The sequence below is a fragment of the Chlorocebus sabaeus genome, chromosome 27, assembly GCF_047675955.1.
Source record: "Chlorocebus sabaeus isolate Y175 chromosome 27, mChlSab1.0.hap1, whole genome shotgun sequence".
Classification (NCBI taxonomy): Eukaryota; Metazoa; Chordata; class Mammalia; order Primates; family Cercopithecidae; genus Chlorocebus; species Chlorocebus sabaeus.
In genome coordinates this window covers 46,900,587-46,924,223 of record NC_132930.1, presented here as the reverse complement: position 1 = coordinate 46,924,223, position 23,637 = coordinate 46,900,587, and the positions used below count along the sequence as shown (strand labels likewise).

General features: G+C 56.9%; 1 protein-coding gene across 10 annotated transcripts in view; it reads left to right on the top strand.

The window, feature by feature from the left end:
- SH3BP2 (SH3 domain binding protein 2) overlaps positions 1-15,532 on the top strand; it is a 43,815-nt gene extending 28,283 nt beyond the window's left edge. For all 10 annotated transcript variants that reach the window (XM_073012562.1, XM_037983186.2, XM_037983187.2 and 7 more), the window contains 11 exons: positions 1,840-1,942; positions 3,579-3,696; positions 4,063-4,133; positions 5,661-5,749; positions 6,331-6,399; positions 8,285-8,939; positions 10,346-10,454; positions 10,699-10,754; positions 11,087-11,168; positions 11,766-11,825; positions 14,937-15,532. In XM_073012562.1, the coding sequence (XP_072868663.1) occupies positions 1,840-1,942; positions 3,579-3,696; positions 4,063-4,133; positions 5,661-5,749; positions 6,331-6,399; positions 8,285-8,939; positions 10,346-10,454; positions 10,699-10,754; positions 11,087-11,168; positions 11,766-11,825; positions 14,937-15,074 (1,550 nt within the window). In that variant the 3' untranslated portion in view covers positions 15,075-15,532. The remainder of the gene's footprint in view (positions 1-1,839; positions 1,943-3,578; positions 3,697-4,062; positions 4,134-5,660; positions 5,750-6,330; positions 6,400-8,284; positions 8,940-10,345; positions 10,455-10,698; positions 10,755-11,086; positions 11,169-11,765; positions 11,826-14,936) is intronic.
- The last annotated feature ends 8,105 nt before the right edge of the window (positions 15,533-23,637 follow it).

Genomic DNA, 23,637 nt, shown 5'->3' with positions numbered 1-23,637 from the left:
CTCTTTTACTTTGTTTTTTTGAGACAGGGTCTTGCTCTGTTGTCCAGGCCGGAGTGTAGTGGCACGATCATGGCTCACTGCAGCCTCAACCTGCCAGGCTCAGGTGGTCCCCTCAGCTGGGACTATAGGCATGCCACTATGCCCTGTTAATTTTTTCTAAGTTTCTTGTAGAGATGGAATTTCATTATGTTGCTCAGGCTGGCCTGGAGCTGCTGAACTCAAGCGATCCACCCACCTTGGCCTCCCAAAGTGCTGGGATTACAGGTGTGAGCCATCGCGTCCAGCCTATTTTTAATTTATTTTTATTTTATTTTATTTATTTTATTTTATTTTTTTATTTTTTTATTTTTTGAGACGGAGTCTCGCTCTGTCGCCCAGGCTGGAGTGCAGTGGCCGGATCTCAGCTCACTGCAAGCTCCGCCTTCCGGGTTCCGGCCATTCTCCTGCCTCAGCCTCCCGAGTAGCTGGGACTACAGGCGCCCGCCACCTCGCCCGGCTAGATTTTTGTATTTTTTAGTAGAGACGGGGTTTCACTGTGTTAGCCAGGATGGTCTTGATCTCCTGACCTCGTGATCCGCCCGTCTCGGCCTCCCAAAGTGCTGGGATTACAGGCTTGAGCCACCGCGCCCGGCCTATTTTTATTTTTAATTAATTTATTTTTTTGAGATGGAATCTGGCTCTGTTGCCCAGGCTGGAGTGCAGTGACGTGATCTCAGCTCACTGTAACCTCTACCTCCAAGGTACCAGCGATTCTGCCTCAGCCTCCTGAGTAGCTGGGATTACAGGTGTGTGCCACCATGCCCAGCTAATTTTTATATTTTTAGTACAGACTGGGTTTCACCATGTTGGTCAGCCTGGTCTCGAACTCCTGACCTCGGCTGATTCCGTCTCAGCCTCTGAAAGTTCTGGAATTACAGGCATGGGCCACCGTGCCTGGCCTGTTTATTATTTTTATGTCTCGCTCTGTCACCCAGACTGCAGTGCAGTGGTGCGAACATAGCTCATTGCAGCCTCGACCTCCTGGGCTCAAGTGATCCTCCCACTTCAGCCTCCCAAGTAGCTGGAACTGCACATGCATGCCACCATGTCCGGCTAAGTTTTGTATTTTTTGTAGAGACAGGGTTTCACATGTTGCTCAGGCTCACCCCATCTTTTATTTTTAGAGACAGTCTCACTCTGTCACCCAGGCTGGAGTGCAGTGGCGTGATCTTGGCTCACTGCAACCTCTCACCCCTGGGTTCAGGCAATTCTCCTGCTTCAGCCTCCTGAGTAGCTGGGATCACAGGCATGCGCCACCACACCCAGCTAATGTTTTATTTTTAATAGAGCTGGCGTTTCACCATGTTGGCCAGGGTGGTCTCAAACTCCTGACCTCAGGTGATCTGCCCACCTTGGCCTCCCACAGTGCTGGGATTACAGATGTGAGCCACCGCACCCAGCCTTAGTCCCCCTCTTTCAGCTCTGATGTAGAGGGAGCCTCCAGCAGCCCTGCAGCACCTAGCAAGTCAGCTGTGGCCTCCCTGGGCCTCTGGTCCTGGCTCTGCCTTTCCTCGTGGTGGCTCCACACAGCCTCCCACATCTACCCCTTCTTTGTGGGCAGCCAGGCCTGCCTTCGAGTGGCGCTCGGGCTAGCCAGTGTGCCCACACATTTTTCCTTATTTGGCCCCAGATTGGGCTCCTGGGGAGGGGGCAGCATGCCTACCTTGCTCCCTGCTCTTCCCTTTGGCGAGGCTTGGAGGCAGGAGGCCTGGCCCCAAGTTGCCCTGGGGAAGGTCCTCACAGGGGGTCTTGGCAACCACCCCTCCAGGCTCACCCTCCTGCCCTTGCCATCTCCCACAGGGCCCCTGCGCTTTGTCATCATCCACAAACGCTGCGTCTACTACTTCAAGAGCAGCACCTCCGCCTCCCCGCAGGGTGCCTTCTCCCTGAGTGGCTATAACCGGTAAGTGCCCAACCTGCCTGCTGACCTCGGGCCCGCACAGCCAGCGGGTCCCTCCCAGCAGAGCCCTGGCTGGGCCTAAAGGAAAGTGCTTTCCCGAAGCAGCCTTCGTGCCCATCCCCTGCCCTCCCTGCCTAGCCTCCATGGTGCCTCGCCCTCTCCATATGTCCTGCCCCCAGGCCTAGGACCTTGGGTGTGCCAGAATCTTCCTGTGGCTTCGTGCACAGGTCACAGGGGCCTGGACAGCCTGCTCTCCAGAGTCTCCACTTGGTCACCACCCAGTGACTTCTGCATCCTTCCCCCCTGCCAGCCTTGCCCCTTCACCTACCATGGCCTCTTTCCAGGCAGCCCAGACCCCAGCCAGCCCACGCCCTGTCCCAAACTCAGGCCTGACCCCAGGATCCCCTGCTTCAGGGTCCTCCCAGGCTGGGATCAGTTTCCAGCTTCACACATGTCCTGGGCTGGGCTCTATCCAATGATGGGCCGTGAGGTGCCCTGGAGGGCCTTCTGCACTAACAGGCAGGTGGGCGGTGGCCAGGTGGCAGGTGGGTGGTGGCCAGGTGACAGGTGGGCGGTTGCCAGGTGGCAGGTGGGTGGTGGCCAGGTGACAGGTGGGTGGGGGAGTGCATTGGCACAGCCTATGGCCTGGGGCCCACGCAGAGAGTTAATGCTGGCACCCAGCTCTGGTTCTGGGTGCTACCCCGCCAGAGCCCTGCACCCCACAGCATTCATCTATGCCTCTTAGCACCCCTTAAGGGCTCAGCCCCTCCTGCCTATGAGGAATCAAGGGTCACATGGTGTCGGTAGCGGGACTGGGGCCTTCGGAGTGACTCTAGGCCCTGGCCTGCACCCTGGCCACAGGCCTGGTAGGGCAGCCTTGCCAGAGCACCCAGCCCAGTGCCAGGTCCCCAGGCTGGCACAGAGCTCTGGAGTCCCCTGGGGAAAGTCATTCCCTTTCCACAGGCAGACACAGTACCTTCTGGCCTCTAGCATGTGCCAGCCATGCCGTGAATCCTGGGCCCAGTGGCAGATGCAGTCATGCCCCGGGGAATTGTCTAGCCCATCAGGGAATGCTGGCCTGAGGGGTTCTGGCCAGGCTCTCTTATGGGCCATGTAAGTGCACCTGCCCCGGTGCCTGACCAGCAGGGCTCCCCACATGATACACTTTGTGATCTCGGTGCAAACCCCACATTCTGGCTGTGTGAGTGGGCCACAGAGCAGCCACGAGTCATTCCCTGAAATGCACGCAGGCCTGCTGCTGGGCCGCAGGGGCACGGAGCCCTGTGGGGGCCCCCAGGCAGGCCAAGCAGGCCTGGGCAAGTGGGGCCAGAGGTGGGAGGGTGGCGTCCATGTAAAGTGGCATTGGTGGGCATCGAGGCGGGTGTGTCCTTGTCTCCTGTGCACTGCTGCTTCTAGGAAGCCCACGCAGCACCCCTCTTCCACGCCCCTCCATGCCCCCTTATGCCTGCCTGGGCATGAAGCTCAGTACCGGGAGCATCAGCAGCCAGGGCCCACCGTGATCTGCCCGCTTCCGCTGGGGCGTGGTGCTGGTGCCGAGATGCGTTCACGGGTGGGGGCTGTGGGAAGGCCATCCCTACAGCTGTGAACCAGGCTGTGACCCCTGGCACTGTGCCCCCAGGGTGATGCGGGCGGCCGAGGAGACCACGTCCAACAACGTTTTCCCCTTCAAGATCATCCACATCAGCAAGAAGCACCGCACATGGTTCTTCTCGGCCTCCTCCGAGGACGAGCGCAAGGTGACTGGGGGTGTGGGCCTGCAGGCACCAGGCTGGACCCGCCTCCGGGGCTCGCTGGTGCTGGGGCTCTGGCCTCTCAGCCCCGAGCAAGGAGGAGGTGTGGCCAGGACACAGGCAGCTGGGTGGGTGCCGCCCCTAGCCCATCCCCATGCTCAGAGCCTGGTGCCAGCGCCCACACAAGGAACGTGCTGTCCTGGGAGGTGCCCCTGTGGGCTGAGGGGAGCCACACAGCCATGCTGTATCCAGCTGGGTCTTCTCCCCTGACCTTGGGAGTCACAGCAGAGCAGGCAGGGCAGCAATGGTGGAGGGGTGTGGTGGGGCCCACCCTGGTGGCACCGTGCCCACCGTAGCCCCGCTGACCTGCAGAGCTGGATGGCCTTGCTGCGCAGGGAGATCGGCCACTTCCACGAAAAGAGAGACCTGCCCCTGGACACCAGGTGAGCCCGGGCCCGGGGCGTGCCAGGCAGTGAGGGCCCCTGGGGCGCCTGGGCCTGACCCGGGTGTCCGCTTCCCAGCCCCGGGCTTGGCATAGAATTCTCTCCTTAAAAGTTTCCGGGAGATGCCAGCCGGGCCGCGCGTATGGGTGTGCATGCATCTCTCTGCTTCCGTCTACCTCCAGCCCTGTCTTGTCACGTCTGTTTCCGTGTTGCTGCCATGGGTAGTTCCTGTCAGGGGATCGTGTGTGTTTATACATCCGCCACCAGCAGCAGCTGGGCACTTTGGGTTCCCAGCCCCCTACACCCACCCTGGCTCACCCGGAGTGAGACCAGAATGAATCTCCCGGCGGGTCGCTGCTGGGCATTCTGAGCCTTGGCAGCCTCCCCCGTGAGCTGGCCCAATGCCCTGAGCCTTGGCAGCCTCCCCCGTGAGCTGGCCCAGTGCCCAGCAGTTACTCTCTGGATTGGGACTGCCTGGTCCGAGACGGTGTGGAGGGAACAAACCTTCCTGTCCTTTCACTGGTGGGGACAGGAGGCCCAGGGAGGGCTGGGCACACCCAAGGCTGCCCTGCAGGTCCCTGCCTGACCCCGAGCTCCTGGCCCCTGGTCCAGCCTGTCCTGCCTCAGACCCAGCTCAGAGTCGCCCAAGCCTTCTTGAGGCAGGAGCAGGTGGAGAGGTGGGCACAGTCAGGGCGACCATCCTTGTGGGCCAGGAGGGGCGCCTAGAGGAGGCACCACAGCCTCCAGTTCTCGTGTCTGTCTTTGTAACTGTGTGTGCATGTCCGCGTGTTGCTCCATGTTTGTGTATGCATGTCTGCGTGTTGCTTTGTGTGTGCATGTCCACGTGTTGCTCCGCGTCTGTGTGTGCACGTCCGCGTGTTGCTCTGTGTGTGCATGTCCGTGTGTTGCTCCATGTCTGTGTGCACATGTCCGTGTGTTGCTCCGTGTCTGTGTGTGCATGTCTGCATGTTGTGCCATATGTGTGCACATGTCCGCGTGTTTCTCTGTGTGTGCATGTCCACGTGTTGCTCCATGTCTGTGTGTATGTCTGTGTGTTGCTCCATGTCTGTGTGCACATGTCCGTGTGTTGCTCCGTGTCTGTGTGTGCATGTCTGCATGTTGCGCCATGTGTGTGCACATGTCCGCGTGTTTCTGTGTGTGCATGTCCACGTGTTGCTTCATGTCTGTATGTGCATGTCTGTGTGTTGCTCCGTGTGTGTGTGCATGTCTGCGTGTTGCTCTGTGTGCATGTCTGCGTGTTTGTGTGAGTGTGCATGTCCACGTGTTGCTCCATGTCTACGTGTGCATGTGTGTGCACGTGTGCATCTGTGTGTCTGTCAGTGTATCCATGTGTGCATCTGTGTGTCTGTCAGCCTATCCGTGTGTGCGTGTCTGTCAGCATATCTGTGAGTGCATCTGTGTATCTGTCTGTGTATCTGCGTGTGCCTGTGTGTACCTTTGTGTGAACATCAAGAGACCTCCCAGGCCTGGTGTTCACCGTCCGCCCCAACCCACCCTGCATTGCAGTGACTCCAGCTCAGACACAGACAGCTTCTACGGCGCAGTCGAGCGGCCTGTGGATATCAGCCTGTCCCCATACCCCACAGACAATGAAGGTGAGGAATTTCTCCACGTCCACTCCCCATCTGCCTCTCCCCCCCGGCCTCCGACAGCGAGGGGCCCAGCCCTCCTCTTGGCCGCTGTGGAGGAGAGGGAGGCCGCTGTGGAGGAGAGGGAGACCGCTGTGGAGGAGAGGGAGGCCGCTGTGGAGGAGAGGGAGACCGCTGTGGAGGAGAGGGAGGCCGCTGTGGAGGAGAGGGAGGCCGCTGTGGAGGAGAGGGAGGCCGCTGTGGAGGAGAGGGAGGCCGCTGTGGAGGAGAGGGAGGCCGCTGTGGAGGAGAGGGAGGCCGCTGTGGAGGAGAGGGAGGCCGCTGTGGAGGAGAGGGAGGCCGCTGTGGAGGAGAGGGAGGCCGCTGTGGAGGAGAGGGAGGTGTGTTCGTCTGCGCTCCTTGCTCTGGCCCTTTGGCAGAGCGCAGTGGCATCCCTGGGCTCTGGCCTTCAGCAGCAGGGTCTGGACTCACAGTCCTCCCAGTGGGTGCTCGCCCCTTGCCTCCTAGACTCAGCCCCAGGCATGGAGCATTGCTCGGAGACTGGGCCTGGGCCAGTTTGGCGCTCACCCCCCGCCCCTCCCATGCAGACTATGAGCATGACGACGAGGATGACTCCTACATGGAGCCCGACTCCCCGGAGCCCGGAAGGCTTGAGGGTAGGTGGGGCGGGTGGGCCTGGGGAGCTCTGGGTGCGTGGGAAGCAGGGGCTGGGACCAGGAGCAGAGCCCCTCCGAGGCTAGGGATGTTGGCCCAGGTACCGCTCTGGGTGGCTTCTGTTTCCCTGTGGTGGCCCAAGTATTATGAGGATTGGAGCAGAAGAGGTGTACCCGCTGCCGGCTCTGCTTATTTCCTCCTCCCACCTCCCAGGAGGAAGGACAGGCACGTGGTGATAAGTGGCAGGTGGAGCCAGGGCGGCGCTGGGGGATGAGCATGGGGAAGGAAGGACGTTGAGGAGCACGCAGACTCAGGGCAGGTCCATGTTCCCATGGCTGCCAGCTTGTGTGGACACTGCTGCAGACCAGGTCCTTGCCCCACCACACCCCATCCCATCCCAGTGTCTACCTACCTCCTGCAGCACATGGCCTAGTCATGGAGACAGACTGATACAGGTGGTCACATGTGGATGACGGAAGCATGAGCTGGGTGGGGAGGACATGCCTCTGTCTTCCTCTGTCCCTTCCCTCCCTTCTTCCCTACCCATTATCTCTCCAGCCCCCTCATCTTGTCAATTTCCTCATGTCTGGGGCTGATCCTTGATCTTTCCATCTTCCCTGTGTTCGCCCCTGCCTCCTTGTTTTCCAGCCTCCTGTCCTCACTGACCTGGCCTCTGCCGACCCCAGTCCCCGACCCATGTCCTCTCTGCCACCCGTCCCCTCCCACCTTCAGGCTCCCAGATCCAGCCCCTCTTCTCCTGCCGCTCCCTCCCTCCTTCCCTCTGGGGCCCCAGTGCCACCAGGATCTGTGGACTGCTTGCCTCAGTTTCCCTCCATGCAGAGCTCTCGTCTCACAGTGTTCACCATGCCCATCCCCTCACCCACACACTCCTGCCTCCCGTCTTAGCCTGGCTGGCCCAGCCTTTGCGAGCTTGGACTCCATCTGCCCAGCCCTGAGTTGTGGCCCAGTGAGGCTAGAGATGGGCCTGGGAGCCACCAGTGCTCCTGCATGCTACTGCTCTGCTCGCCCTCCCTCTGGATCCCCTCCATCCTCTCCCCAAAACATTTCTCGTCCAGGATCCCTGTGGCCTCCCCATTCCCAGTTCCAGCGCTCAGTCCTGAGCCACACCAGCCTGGCGCCCGCCCTATTCCTTGCCTGCCCGTCCTCCAGGCGCCCCATGCTCCCAGGGCCCTCTTTGCTGTGCTGGCCCCGTGAGGGATGGCTGGGACTCAGGCCTCATTCCTCTCCCGAATTCCCTGGGTGACAGCCTGGGTCATCTGCAGGCTGCCGACTCTGACTCATGTCCAGCTGGGACCTCTGAACTCTGCACACATTCCCTGACCCCTCATCCCCTGGCATCTCACAGCTTTCTGGACATGTTCTCAGCAAACACAGGCCTTTACCTCCCTCCCAGCTGCTCCCATCCCCTGTCCTTGGGAATTCCGTCCTCCCTCTCGCTCTGGCCAAGCCCTGAGATCCTCCTTGACTTCTCTTCCTTTCACTTCCTTCCACCTCTGTGAACCTGATGGCTCCTCAGGTGTCTTCTAGGCTTCAGGAAGCGTCCACAGGCTGCCACAGGGAGGATGAATGGGGAGGGCTGGGGGTGGTGGGTGGTCTGGGACCCTGGGGAAGGCAGGATGGGAGTCCTGGATGCTGGGCTGCAGGGGTGGGTAGGCTGTGGCGTGGGTCTACCACGGGCTGCACTCCTGGTTGGCCTGGCTGCGGGGGTGGGTAGGCTGCGGGGGTGGGCAGGCTGTGGCGTGGGCAGGCTGTGGCGTGGGTCTACCACGGGCTGCACTCCTGGTTGGCACGGCTGACCACTGCCAGCAGAGAGTAGTGTTGGCTCAGTCTCTGTCAGGGTCCAATTTGGGTCTCTTTGCTCTACAGATGCCCTGACGCACCCACCGGCTTACCCACCACCCCCAGTGCCCACGCCCAGGAAGCCAGCCTTCTCCGACATGCCCCGGGCCCACTCCTTTACCTCCAAGGGCCCCGGTCCCCTGCTGCCACCCCCACCCCCTAAGCACGGCCTCCCAGATGTTGGCCCAGCTGCCGAGGACTCCAAGAGGGAGCCATTGGGCCCGAGGTGGGCTGAGCCTTGCCCCAGGGTACCTGCTACCCCCCGAAGGATGAGTGACCCCCCTCTGGGCACCATGCCCACCACGCCCGGCCTCCGGAAACCCCCTTGCTTCCGGGAGAGTGCCAGCCCTAGCCCGGAGCCCTGGACCCCTGGCCACGGGGCCTGCTCCACTTCCAGTGCTGCCATCATGGCCACTGCCACCTCCAGAAACTGTGACAAACTCAAGTCCTTCCACCTGTCCCCCCGAGGACCACCCACATCTGAGCCCCCACCTGTGCCAGCCAACAAGCCCAAGTTCCTGAAGATAGCTGAAGAGGACCCCCCAAGGGAGGCAGCCATGCCCGGACTCTTTGTGCCCCCTGTGGCTCCCCGGCCTCCTGCACTAAAGCTGCCAGTGCCTGAGGCCACGGCACGGCCCGCAGTCCTGCCCAGGCCAGAGAAGCCACAGCTTCCCCACCTCCAGTGAGTTTGTGTTGCGGCTGCAAGCCCTGCCTCCAGCTACAGAGACCCTGGCCTGACCTCTGATGGGCACTGTACACACCCCGCTCCCCTGGCACTCTTAGCTCACGATGGGGTACCAGGTGCAGGGGTAGGAAGATTCCCTGATGCCTCCAGTCTGCCTTGGTGGAATGTGAAGCATGTCCATGACCCAGCCCTGAAGCTTGCTGGAATGCTTTGGGTTTTTTTCTTTTTGAGACAGGGTCTCACTCCGGCAACCAGGCTAGAGTGCAGTGGCACGATCTCAGCTCACTGCAACCTCCGCCTCCCGGGTTCAAGTGATTCTCCTGCCTCGGCCTCCTGAGTAGCTGGAACTACAGGCGCCTGCCAACACGCCCGGCTAATTTTTGTATTTTCAGTAGAGACCGGGGTTTCACTATGTTGGCAGGTTGGTCTTGAACTCCTGGCCTCAAGTGATCCGCCTGCCTCGGCCTCCCAAAGTGCTGGAATCACGGGCGTGAGTCACCGCGTCTGGCTGACATGCTTTCTGCTTTATTTCTGGGAAGTGCCAGGAGACCAGTTTGTCCCCCTCCCACAGAGTTACTCACACCAATGGCTGTGGTCAGAGGCATCTGGGACCCCAGGTGGGCTTCCTGCCTTGCTTGGCAGGCAAAGGGGCAGGTTTCACGTGGGGGTGCTGTTCGCACGCGCACCCTTGAATGCCCACAGTGCCCTTCTCCCAGGGCTCTGTGAACACCTCTGAGATGCCTGCTGCCTGCGTGGAAGTGCCTGTGAGCAGCCCTTGTCACGCTCGTGGTTCTGGCTCACCAAGGGCTACAGAGGTGCAGATGTTCGGAAGTCACTGTTTTCCATGACTGTGGGGAAAGCGGTTCCAGGGCTCAGCCTCACCCACAGGCTGGCCGCCCACGCTGGCATGGCCCCGTTAATCCTCCCTAGAGCCTGGGAGGCTTTGCTGAGCGGGACCGCCTAGCCACACAGGGAGGTGTGCAGGCTTCTGCCATGGTCGTCCCTCGGGGTCACATTGCGTTCATCCGGTTCACATCATCCACTCCCCTGCAGCTCTGAGTGGGCTGTGATTTGGCCATGGCCAGACCTCTCCTCCCCACGAGCATCCAGAGCACTTGTTGACGGTGCGATGACACTGAGCTTGGGCCTCTGGGCCCCCCTTACCAGCATCCGTGGCAGCCCTGACCCTTGACTCAGGTGTCAGGCGATTCCTGCTACCCCAGGGCAGTCAGCACGAGCCCTACCCGGATCTCTGTTGTCCTGGGCCTTTTGTGGTCACAGGGGCCATAGCAGGCAGCTTGCCGTCCACACACAGAGGGGAGTGGGGAGGGGAGCAGAGGGTGGCTGGCCCCGTGTCTGACAGTGAAATGGTCCTGCCTTCGTCTCCCTGCCTCGCCCTCCAGGCGATCGCCTCCAGATGGGCAGAGCTTCAGGAGCTTCTCCTTTGAAAAGCCCCGGCAACCCTCGCAGGCTGATGCTGGCGGGGATGACTCGGACGAGGACTATGAGAAGGCAAGGCTGAGCAGCAGGCCCAGGTCCCAGTGGCCAGCAGAGGGACAGGTGGTGGGAGAGCCATAGGCCAGGGTGGCACCTCACAGACCATCCTGAGCAAGGACCCCCCAAGAACCTGGGAGCCCAGGGGGGACACAGCACCATGCAAAGCCCCAGATCCTGGCACTGGGTGGCCACCGTCTGGAGAGTGGTAGTGCGGGTGGATCACTCTGACATTGGCACTGATGCCGTCAGCCTCTTGCAGGTGCCGCTGCCTAACTCGGTCTTCATCAACACCACGGAATCCTGCGAAGTGGAAAGGTCAGCACAAATCCCTGGATGCCCTGGGTCCCCCGCTGTGTCCCTCTCACTAGCTTCTGTGTTGGGGAGTTGCTGGCACAAGTATATGGCCCTGCGTGCAGAAGGAACCAGAGGAGTGGACCCCCCTGCTATGTCCCATGCCCAGCTGGCACCCTGGCTGGCCAGGGCTCTGCTGGGCTGCTTCCCTCAGCTTCACGGCAGCCCGACACACTCAGCGCCTGAGACATACAACAGCGAGAGGACAGAAAGCCAGGCTTGGGAGTGGGGTGGGAAGGTCCCTGTGAAAGCTGCCCGAGAAGGGCTCACCTGCCAATATGACTGTCTTATTTTAGGCTGTTCAAGGCTACAAGCCCCCGGGGAGAGCCCCAGGATGGACTCTACTGCATCCGAAACTCCTCTACCAAGTCGGGGAAGGTAGGCACCAGGGGAAGATGCCCCAAGGCCCCATGCGGTTGGCCTCTCTGGCTCTCCACACACCCAGGCTGTGGGCGGGCCCAGGACTCCACAGTTCCTAGACCACTCCCCTTGTGGACTCTTACTTGGTGTCTCAGTTAAATTCTCTGCCCAGCAGCACCCCCTAATCTATTCCCTAATAGATCTCCATCTGCAAATTGGGGGCGATGATGGCCACCTCCCAGTGGGGGCCAGGACTCGGGTGGGGTAGGGCTCATGCTCCGGGGTGGGGGAGGCCACATGGGGCAGTGGGAACGCCCGGTCTGCCCGTGTCCCTCGGAGCGTGAAGCTGTGACCTCACTGAGCCATGCTCTCCCGGGTGTGTCGGAGTGGTTTTTGGTGGTTATGAGCTGTTGCTCATCAGAGACTCTCTGAGGGCTGCCAGTGTCGTCCCTGCTGTCCGTATCTATGCAGGTGGTCTGGAGCCCCTCCCCACCCCCCCGAGGGCCATAGGACCCAGCCTTGATGGTTCTGCCCCGCTATCCCCAGCCCACAGTCTCCCGAGGCTGGTCCCGCTGTTTCTCAGGGAGCCGTCAGCCTCCTGCTTCCCTCCTGTAGGTCCTGGTTGTATGGGATGAAACCTCCAACAAAGTGAGGAACTATCGCATTTTTGAGAAGGTGAGAGGGTGAGGGTGAGAGGGAGATGGGGAGAGGGTGAGAGCGAGAGGGTGAGAGGGTGAGAGAGAGAGGGTGAGAAGGTGAGAGGGTGAGGGAGAGGGGGTGAGGGGGTGAGAGGGTGAGGGAGAAAGGGTGAGAGGGTGAGGGGGTGAGAGGGTGAGGGGGAGAGAGGGTGAGGGGGTGAGACGGAGACATGGTGAGGGGGTGAGAGGGGAGATGGTGAGGGGGTGAGAAGGTGAGGGGGAGAGGGGGTGAAAGGGTGAGGGGGTGAGAGGGTGAGGGGGCGAGAGGGAGAGGGTGAGAGGGTGAGAGGGAGAGGGAGAGGGTGAGAGGGGGAGAGGGAGGGGGGTGAGGGGGTGAGAGGGAGAGATGGTGAGGGGGTGAGAGGGGAGATGGTAAGGGGGTGAGAGGGTGAGGGGGTGAGAGGGGAGATGGTAAGGGGGTGAGAGGGTGAGGGGGAGAGGGGGTGAGAGGGTGAGGGGGTGAGAGGGTGAGAAGGTGAGAGGGAGAGGGTGAGAGGGAGAGGGTGAGGGGGTGAGAGGGAGAGGGTGAGAGGGAGAGAGGGTGAGAGGGAGAGGGTGAGGGGGTGAGAGGGAGAGGGTGAGAGGGTGAGAAGGTGAGAGGGAGAGGGTGAGAGGGTGAGATGGTGAGGGGGTGAGAGGGGAGATGGTAAGGGAGTGAGAGGGTGAGGGGGTGAGAGGGGAGATGGTAAGGGGGTAAGAGGGTGAGGGGGAGAGGGGGTGAGAGGGTGAGGGGGAGGGGGGTGAGAGGGTGAGGGGGAGAGGGGGTGAGAGGGTGAGAGGGAGAGGGTGAGAGGGAGAGGGAGAGAGGGTGAGAGGGAGAGGGAGAGGGGGTGAGAGGGTGAGAAGGTGAGAGGCAGAGGGTGAGAGGGTGAGAGGGTGAGAGGGAGAGGGGGTGAGAGGGTGAGAAGGTGAGAGGCAGAGGGTGAGAGGGTGAGAGGGTGAGAGGGAGAGGGGGAGAGGGTGAGAGGGTGAGAGGGAGAGGGGGTGAGAGGGTGAGAGGGTGAGAGGGAGAGGGGGAGAGGGAGAGGGTGAGAGGGTCAGAGGGAGAGGGGGAGAGGGAGAGGGTGAGAAGGTGAGAGGGAGAGGGTGAGAGGGAGAGAGGGTGAGAGGGTGAGAGGGAGAGGGGGAGAGGGAGAGGGTGAGAAGGTGAGAGGGAGAGGGTGAGAGGGAGAGAGGGTGAGAGGGAGAGGCTGAGGGGGTGAGAGGGTGAGAAAGTGAGAGGGAGAGGGTGAGAGGGAGAGAGGGTGAGAGGGTGAGAGGGAGAGACGGAGAGGGTGAGAGGGTGAGAGGGAGAGAGGGAGAGGGTGAGAGGGTGAGAGGGAGAAGGTGAGAGGGAGAAGGTGAGAGGGAGAGGGTGAGGGGGTGAGAGGGAGAGAGGGTGAGAGGGAGAGAGGGTAAGAGGGTGAGAGGGAGAGGGTGAGAGGGAGAGGGTGAGAGGGAGAGGGTGAGAGGGAGAGAGGGTGAGAGGGAGAGAGAGGGAGAGGGTGAGGGGGTGAGAGGGTGAGAAGGTGAGAGGGTGAGAGGGAGAGGGTGAGAAGGTGAGAGGGAGAGGGTGAGAGGGAGAGGGTGAGGGGGTGAGAGGGTGAGAAGGTGAGAGGGAGAGGGTGAGAGAGTGAGAGGGAGAGGGTGAGAAGGTGAGAGGGTGAGAAGGTGAGAGGGAGAGGGTGAGAGGGTGAGAGGGAGAGGGTGAGAGGGAGAGAGGGTGAGAGGGAGAGGGTGAGAGGGTGAGAGGGAGAGGGTGAGAGGGAGAGGGTGAGAGAGTGAGAGGGAGAGGGTGAGAAGGTGAGAGGGTGAGAAGGTGAGAGGGAGAGGGGGAGAGGGTGAGAGGGAGAGAGGGTGAGAGGGAGAGGGTGAGGGGGTGAGAGGGTGAGAGGGTGAGGGGGTGTGTGGGTGAAGGGGTGAGAGGTTGAGGGGGTGAGAGGGTGAGAGGGAGAGGGTGAGGGGGTGAGGGGGTGAGAGGGAGAGATGGTGAGGGGGTGAGAGGGTGAGAGGGAGAGGGTGAGGGGGTGAGGGGGTGAGAGGGAGAGATGGTGAGGGGGTGAGAGGGGAGATGGTAAGGGGATGAGAGGGAGAGGGTGAGGGGGTGAGAGGGTGAAGGGGTGAGAGGGGAGATGGTGAGGGGGCAAGGGGGTGAGAGGGTGAGGGGGAGAGGGGATGAAGGGGTGATGGGGTGAGAGGGTGAGGTGAGGGTGAGAGGGTGAGGTGAGAGGGTGAGGGGGTGACTTGAGAGGGTGAGGGGGTGAGGGATGAGGGTGAGAGGGGGTAAGGGGTGAGGGGGTGAGTTTAGAGGGTGAGGGGGTGAGGGTGAGAGGGTGGCAGGATGAGGTGAGAGGGTGAGGGGGGGAGGGGGTGAGGGGGTAAGAGGGGTGAGGGGGTGAGAGGGCTCCGAGTGGGACAGGGACCCTGGCTGCATGGCCTGGCAAGAGGCAGAGCAGAATCTCCCTGATTGGGTGTAGGCAGCAGGTAGACTGAGAATGGCACCTCTGGGATACCACCCTCCCCCGCTCCTGCTCAGCCTCCCTCCTCTCCTGGCCTAGCTTTGTCCTCCACCTCCGGGACACTGCCCTCCCCTTACCCTCCATCATTCCTCACCCCCCACCCCTCCTGCTCAGCCTCCCTCCTCTCCTGGCCTAGCTTTGTCCTCCACTCACCCTAGTGGGGCTGGGTGGTCAGCCCTAGACCCTGGGTTGTCTTGTCTTTTTCTTTTCGCGGGGACAGGGGTCTCACTGTCTTTCTCAGGCTGGTCTCACATTCTGGGGCTCAAGCAATCCTCCCACCGCGGCCTCCCACTGTGCTGGGATTACAGGCATGGGCCACTGTGCCTGGCCCGGTCCCTAGGTTCATTTCCTTACCTTGTCTGCAGTGCTCTGGGTGCAGGCTCCTGGACATGGGGGACGGAGGGGAAGTGAGGTGGGAACGTGGAGAGCACAGGCCCGATGCGGAGGCCACCCTGGGGGCACCACCGACAGCCAGGGGCCTGGCGATGCTGCTGTTGCTGCTGCTGCCTTATGTTACAGATGGGGAGACTGAGGCCTAGAGCCACTGAGTGGCCTGGCCCTGCTGACGCTCCGCCTTTCTTTCCCCACAGGACTCTAAGTTCTACCTGGAGGGCGAGGTCCTGTTTGTGAGTGTGGGCAGCATGGTGGAGCACTACCACACCCACGTGCTGCCCAGCCACCAGAGCCTGCTGCTGCGGCACCCCTACGGCTACACCGGGCCTAGGTGATGCCTGCCCGTGTGGCTGCCAGGCCAAGGCAGTCACAGGGGCCCTGACCCCAGGCCACACAGATGGACACGGGCCCACGTGGGAGGGTGAGCAGGAGCAAGGCCCTGCTTGCCTAGGGCCTCTGTGATGGACATCTCGTAGGACCCAGCCAGTCTCATCCAGCAGGCTGGGTTCCAAGGCTGGACCAGGCTCCAGGCTCCAGAGGACGAGGGGACTCTGTTGCCCCACACTAACTTGCCCTGTCCCAACCCCAGAAACCCAGGACCAAGTTGTGCCTGGGCTCTGAGGACAAGAACAGTGGTCCCCCCATCACACTCACCCCGCAGTGGGCTGGAAGCCTGGCAGGGCCAGGGCAGCTGGGTGGGGCCGGGGCTGGCCCTGGGACCCCGAGGAACGCTAAGACACAGGCTCCAGTAGGGGCTGTTGCCTCCAATAAAGCAGCAGTGAGCTTTGCCTTGGTGGCTGGGGCTTGATTGAGAAGGAGGGGATTACCAGCTTCCTGGGTGCCCACACTGATGTCCAAGTGGTGACTGCAGCAGTACCCAGGAACCCCAAGAGCTGGTTGTCCTGTCTTCCAGGGTGCATGTCGCTGAGTGACTTCTCCAGGGTGCACAGCGAGTAACAGATCAGGACCCAAACCTGTGCAGTCTGGGCTGGGAGCCCACACCGCACACACTAGTTCTGCTGCCTTGGGTCAGGCCAGGGCAGAGCTGCTGCAGAGCTAGAAGGCGCTGCAGCTACAGCTGGTTCATTCCCTGCATTAGTGCATGAGCAGTTACTGGGTATCTCTTGCATGCCTGGTCCCATTCCAGACAGGGGCCTCTGGCCTGGCCGAGTTCACAGCCCAGTCTGGGGACAACTGGGTATGAAGTGCTTATGGCACAGTGTCCAGGGCAGCTGGGTGTGCAGGGACTGGGGGTTTCAGGAATACTTTTTGGAAGAAGTGACAGCTATGATGGGATGGGAACAGTGGACCCTAAGCAGGCCAAGGGTGGGTAGGGACGGTGGTACCCAGATGCCCAAGTCCTCTAGGCAATACTTGAGTCAGGCCCAGCCCCAATTGGTCCCCTTACTTTCTGCTGTGGAGTTCCAGCGGGTCACTCTCCCTGGCACACCTTCCAGGCTGGATATTTTTTTTTTTGAGACGGAATCTTGCTCTGTCTCCCAGGCTGGAGTGCAGTGGCGCGATATCGGCTCACTGCAAGCTCCGCCTCCCGGGTTCACGCCATTCTCCTGCCTCAGCCTCCAGAGTAGCTGGGACCAGAGGCGCCTGCCACCATGTCCGGCTAATTTTTTGTATTTTTAGTAGAGACAGGGTTTCACCATGTTAGTCAGGATGGTCTTGATCTCCTGACCTCGTGATCTGCCCACCTTGGCCTCTCAAAGTGCTGGGATTACAAGCCTGAGCCACCACGCCCGGCCCTTCCAGGTTGGATTTTTAATGAAACAGACTCGGGGGAGGTCGGGGCTGGCAGGGACCCTAGGATCCTTGTGATTTTTCTTAGCACTTTATGTCAGGGAAACCTAAACTGAGGTCCGCACTTGTGCCACTGACAGTGACTGACTAGGGGAGAAGGTCCTGCGGCCCCCTTCCCTGGGGTGTGTTCTGGGACCTGTGGTTTGCTGGCGGAAACAAGTGATGAGGCTGGTTAGCGGATGTGGGAGGCTGTGGCCCTAGGGGGCCATAGGGTATGGTGGAACTGCAGGCCCTGCTGATGACGGCAGCCAGCTGCTTCCAGGAACCAGGTGTCCAAGGCCACCTCTGCAGGGGCTTCCTCTTCAGCCTGCCTGGGGTGAGAGGTCGGTGCACCACAGCCAAGGCTGGGGCGCAGGGAGCTTCTGTTGTTCTGATCTGTCTCTGGAAAACCAGCCATTCCTCCTCCCTGTGGTCAGAATTCTTTGCCCTGTCTGACCTGAACTCGCTTAGTGAGTCATGCCACTCCCCACTGTGGCCATAGTTTCTCTTTCTGTAAAATTTTATTTTGTCATTTTTTTTTTTTGTTTCTGAGATGTAGTCTCACCCTGTCACCCAGGCTGGAGTGCAGTGGTATGATCTCGGCTCACTGCCACCTCTGCCTCCCTGGTTCAAGCAATTTTCCCGCCTCAGTCTCCCGATTAGCTGGGATTCTAGGTGCCCGCCACTACGCCTGGCTAATTTTTTGTATTTTTAGTAGAGATGGGGTTTCATCATGTTGGCCAGGCTGGTTTCGAACTGACCTCAGGTGATCCGCCCACTTCGGCCTCCCAAAGTGCTGCGATTACAGGTGTGAGCCACTGTGCCCGGCCACTTCCTGTAAAATGTTTAAATGGGGGATTGGGTGAGAGTTACGGTTTCCAGCCTGGTGCCCGGAGTGCTGAGCTAGTGGTGCACTCCGGGACACCTTTGCTTTATCTTACACGGCCACCTGGAGCCGGCTAAGTGGCTAAAGCGTCCTGGGGCCCAGAGCCACGTGATAGGACCCTCTGGCCAACTGGACAGCTAAGGCCTGTGGCTACCCGGAGCCCAGCTGGGACCCTGGCCCAGTCTCGCCTTCCAGACTCTGCACCTGCTGGCATAGCTGTCCACCTCTGTGTGAGCGGCTCTAGGCCTAGGGCCTCAGTTGTAAGAGTGTTGGGGTGGGGTAGGGGGCAGGCCATGGTCCTCCAGCACGAGGAAGGAGCCGTGAGGGGTTCCCACGACCTCCTGAGACTTGCCGTAAATGTTCGAGTCCACATATAAGGGTAGGGTTGGAGTTACCATTTACCGAGCACATCTGTGAGGTGCCGAGCTGGGTACTTGACATCATTTGCTTGGAGAAGCAGCTGCTATTAGACCCATTTTGTAGGTGAGAGAACCAAGTCTCACAGAGGCGTGAGTTCAAATCCCACCTCTGCCACTAACTGGCATGTGACCCTATCCATCCTTCGCTGCTCGGAGCCTAGACCCTGGCTCCTGCCTGGCTCCCTGCCACCCCTCATGGCCTCTGATGGTCATTGTGGGGGTCTCTGCCTGGCTCCCAGGGCTAGGGTTAGGGCTCTGGGGGTGCTTTCACTCAGCCAAGGGGGCCACAGCACTGGGGAGTGAAACTGCCCCGCCTCACCCTGCTTTGCCCTCTGGGTCTGTGAGGGTGGGCTGGCAGGAGGCCTAGGCCCTGCCCTGGGGACCGTCCTGCTTCCTCATTTTTTAGGTAGGGAAACCTAGGCTTCAAGAGGACTCACTGACTTGCCTACCTTCAAGATGACTTCAGGTGGGCTCAGTTTTGGGGTTTGGGAAAATGGCCCCAGTGGCTTTGGGAAGCACCCCGAGCCCAGGACGAAACATGCTTCTCTTACTGTGGTTCCATCCGAAGGACTGTGGTGAGCCCCGTGCCTTCCGTTAATAAAGATTTTTATTGTGAAAAGATTTTTTTTTTTTTTTGAGACAGTCTCACTCTGTCTCAGGTTAGAGTGCATTGGTGCGATCTCAGCTCACTGCGAGCTCTGTCTCCTGGGTTCAATCAGTTCTCCCGCCTCAATCAGTTCTCCCGCCTCACCCTCCCATGTAGCTGGGATTACAGGTGCCTGCCAAATTTTTGTATGTTTAGTGGAACCGGGGTTTCACCATGTTGGCCAGGCTGGTCTTGAACTCCTGACCTCAACTGATCTGCCCACCTCTGCCTCCCAAGTGCTGGGATTACAGGTGTGAGCCACTGCGCCCAGCCTTGAAAGATGTTTTTAGAACCAGAAGCCTCGGTTCCCACTGCTGCTTCTGGGCTACACTGTGCGGAGCTCCCCTGCTGGTTGGGGCTCAGTGCAGCCCCAGGGAGGTGCTTCCTGCAGCTCAGGATGGGCGAGGGTGGGTGTCGGGAGAGAGGGGGGCCTGGGGCCTGCGGCTCAGTGCCCTGAGGCAGGCAGGGCTTACTGGGGCCATTTCATAGAAAGGCAGATTGAAGCTCAGCAGGGAAGAGGCTTTTGAGGGTGATCCAGGCCCTGGACGGATGGCCTAGGACACCAGGGTCACACCAGGAACATGGGAGGGCTGTGCTCATCTCTAGAGGAGGGGAATGGGGGAAGGACCACAGCCTTTGTCTTTGACTGTGACCCAGCAGTATCAAGCCCCTCGCCGGGCACCTCGCACACACACCCTGCCCTATCTCCGCCTGCACGCCCTGTTCCCTCCTCCTAAATAGACTGCCTCCCGAGGGGGCGGTGCCAGGAGGACGCCTGTCCTTGAGGAAGAGGGGGCAGTGACCCCATGAAGATGCTTGACAGACAACCCCCGCCACCTCAGAAGTGTGTAAGTGGTGATCCCTTTTAAGCCATCTTCCAGCCATTCTCACTGGAGGGAGATTGGATGGGCACAGAGCAGACCCCTACCCATCTACCCTCCTTTGGACCCCTAGGAAACTGTGCAGGCATTCCAGGCTGCTGGACAGCTGCCCTTGCGTTACCGTCAGCTTCATCCGTGGCCACGCTCTGAGGGGCTCAGACCTGAGGCAGACTCCCTTTTTCATTCATTTGCTGCAGAATAAAACAACATACAGAAAAGTGAATAAAACATAAATGCACAACCTCACACACGGTTAGGAAGTGAGCATCTGTGCAACCTCCGTCAGGAAATAGTTTTGCCAGCACCCAAATGCCCTCCCCTCACAGTGTCACTTCCGGCCTCTCCGCCCTGGCTTATGTGAGTCTTATGTTCTTGTTTTTCTAAAAAGTCTTCAACACCCAATTATGCAGCCATTGCAGTATTTTCCCGTTTCTGTGCTTTATCCCCTTGAATCATACAGATGCAACTTCTGGCAGCTGACTTCTTTGGCTCATTATTATGTCTGTGAGATTTATTTAGGTTGCTGTGTGTAGTATAGTTTGTGCATGTTCATTGCTAAAAACTTCCATTGGCTATATCATAGTTCACAGATTCATTTTACTGTCAGTCAAGCTTGTCCAGTGCATGCAGCCCCCAGGATGCCTTTTAATGTGGCCCGACACAAATTTGTAAACTTTCTTAAAACATTATAAAATTTTTGTTGCTTTTTTTTGTTTGTTTTGTTTTGTTTTGTTTTTTTTAGCTCATCAGCTATAGTTAGTGTTAGTGTATTTTATGCGTGGCCCAAGATAGTTCTTCCAGTGAGGTCCATGGAAGCCGAAAGATTGGGCATGTCTGCGGTAGCTGGACAGTTGGTTTGTTTCTAGTTTGGGGTAATTACACACAATGCTTCTAGTAACAATTTTGTCTATGTCTCTGATGCACGTGTGTTTTTTGCAAATGGTGCACAAATTTTTCTAGGGTTTGTACTTCTGGAGTATGACTTCTGGGTTCTAGGGTATGAGGATCTTTCTAAATATTGTTCTAGTTTACATGCCCACCAGCAGTAAAACAGAATTCCCTTGCCTTCCCATCCTCTTCAGACATTTCACTTTTGCCAATATGGTGGGGTGTAGTTATGGCCTTAATTTGCATTTAGCTAATTACTAAGGAGATTGAGCATATTTTTATGTTTTTATTAACCATTTTGATTTTGTCTCCATCATCTGATGTCTATCATCTTTTGCCCATTTTTTAACATGTTGTTTGTCTTTTTCTTTTCTTCTTTTTTATTTTTATTTATTTATTTTTTTGAGACAGGGTCTTACTCTGTCGCCCTGGCTGGAGTGCAGTGGTGGGATCTCAGCTCACTGCAGCCTTGAGTCAGGCTTAGGTGATTCTCTCACCTCAGCCTCTCAAGTAGCTGGGACCACAGGCCCACACCACCAATCCCAGCTAATTTTTTGTATTTTTAAGTAGAGATGGGTTTCATCATGTTACCCAGGCTGCTCTCAAACTCCTGAGCTCAAGTGATCTGCTGGCCTCAGCCTCCCAAAGTTGGGATTATAGGCGTGAGCTACCAGATTTTTTCTTATTAATTATTTTCTAATAATTCTTTATATAGTCTTGATATTATCCATAATGTGTATTGCAAATATCTTCTCTAACTCTGCCTTGACTCTTTATGATGTCCTTTTTTGTTTTTTTGGAGTTTTTTGAGACAAAGTCTTGCTTTGTCACCCAGGCTAGAGTGTTACGGCACAATCATGGCTTATTGCAGCCTCAATTCCTGGGCTTAAACAGTCCTCCCACCTCAGCCTCCCGAAGAGCCAGAACTACAATCACACACCACCATGCCCAGCTAATTTTTTTTTTTTTTTAGAGATAGGATCTTACTATGCCCCAGCTGGTCTCAAATTCCTGGGCTTAATGAGCCTCCCATCTTGACCTCCTAAAGTGCTGGAAGTACAGGCATGAGACACTGTGCCTGCCAGTTCTTATTTTTAATGCAGTTTAACTGATCAGTGTTTTCATTTTGGTTAGTGCTTTTTGTGACTTAAGAAATCCTTTCCAGGCTGGGTACAGTGGCTCACACCTGTAATCCCGGCACTTTGGGGGCAGAGGCAGGAGGATCACTTGAGCTCAGGAGTTTGAGACCAACCTGGGCAACATGGTGAAACACCATCTCTACAAAAAATACAAAAATTAGCTGGGCATGGTGGTGCGTGCCTGTAGTCCAAGCTACTCGGGTGGCAGGGGTGAGAGGATTGCTTGAGCCCAGGAGGTCAAGGCTGCAGTGAGCTGTGATTGTGCCACTGCACTCCAGCCTGTGAGACAGAGTGAGACCCTATCTCAAAAACAAACAAAAAAAACACTGAAATTCTTTCCACTCCAAGGTCACGAAGATAGTCTCTTAGATTATATTCTGAAATCCTTATAAATTTTAATTTTATATTTAGGCCTTTAATTCATCTGGATTTGTTTTCTCGCATATGGTGTGAGGTAAGGATTCACTTTCATTTTTTTCTCTCCATAGGGTTACACACCTATCCTATTATTATTTATAATCTGACTTTCTGTGCCCATCTGCAATGCCACCTCTGTCATATGTCCACGTATATGTAGATCTGTTGCTGGATTCTTTCCTCTGTTCCATTAGTCTATCTGTTCTTGTGCCAATATCAAGCTGTCTTCATTATTATCAATTATGTATTGACATCTGATAAAGTAAGTCCTTTCCACCTTATTCTTCTTCTTTGAGAGTGTCTTGAGTATTCTGGCTCTTTGTATTTTCATGTAAGGTTTTTCTCCCATATAAATTTTAAAATCAGCTTGTCAATTCCAACAATGATGCACTTGATAATTTGGGAATTTATTATAGCTATCAGTCAGTTCTGGGAAAATTGACATCTTTACAATATTGAGTTTTCTGATCCATGAACATGGTCTACCTCTCTATCCATGTGGGTCTTCCTTAAGGTTTGCCAATAGGATTTTATAATTTTGTCCGTTGTGGTCTTGCTCATCTTAAGTTTGATTTGTAAATATTTTATGTTTCTTTTAGTCTATTGTAAATTGTGTATTTTTAATTTCATTGTTTTGTTTGTTAATAGCATATAAAACACACCTTGTCTTTTAACTGGAGCATTTTGTCCGTTGTGTATTTAATGTAATTAAATCTACCATCTTATTTTATGCTACATATTGTCTCACTTGTGTTTGTGTTTTTTTCCTCCCTTTTCTCTCCTTTTCCCCTTCTTTGGGATTGAGCAACTTAAAACAAATCATTTCGTGTCCCCGCTTCTCCTAGTTAGACAGTTAAACACTCTCTATTCTTACTGAAGTCTAGAGTTAACTAACAAATATTTTTATCCTCCTCCTGGACAACCTAAGGACCTCAGGTGACTTTCATGTGTCCCCCTCATTACTTGATATTATTGTTGTATATATATAATTCTAACTCAATATGTTTTAAAACTCTCACCCAAGACAGTATTTCTTTTTTTTTTTTTGGAGAAGAGTCTTTCTCTGTCACCCAGGCTCGAGTGCAGTGGTGCCATCTTGGCTCATTGCAACCTCCATCTCCTGGGTTCAAGCAATTCTTGTGCCTCAGCTTCCTGAGTAGCTGGAATTACAGGGTGTCCGCCACCACTCCTGGCTAATTTCTTGTATTTTTAGTAGAGATGGTGTTTTGCCATGTTGCCCAGGCTGATCTCTTAACTCCTGAGCTCAGGCAATCCTCCCGCCTTGGCCTCCCAAATTGCTAGGATTACAGGCAAGAGCCACCGTGCCTGGACCTTTTTTCTTTTTTGTAGTTGGAAAAGGAAGGAACATTTTAATAGCTTTAAAACTGTTTTATTATGGTAAAATGTTCATATTATAAAGTTTATCATATTAATTATTTTAAAGTGTACAGTTCTGTGACTTTGCAAATATTCATATTACTGTTCAGTCATCACCACCATCCATCTCTAGAACTTTTTCATCACCCCAAGCTTAAACTCTATACTCATTAAACATTAAATCCCCATTCCTCCAGCCCTTTGCAACCACCATTCTACCTCCTGTCTCTCTGAATTTGACTACTTTAGGCACCTCATACAAGTGGAATCATACATTTATCTTTTTGTGACTGGCGTATTTCACATAGCATGTCTTCAGTGTTCATCCATGTTGTAGCATGCGTCAGAATTTCCTTCCTTTTGGCCAGGCATCATGGTTTATGGGCTTATGCCTGTAATCCCAGCACTTTGGGAGGCTGAGTTTGGATTTGGGAAGATTGCTTGAGCCTAGGAG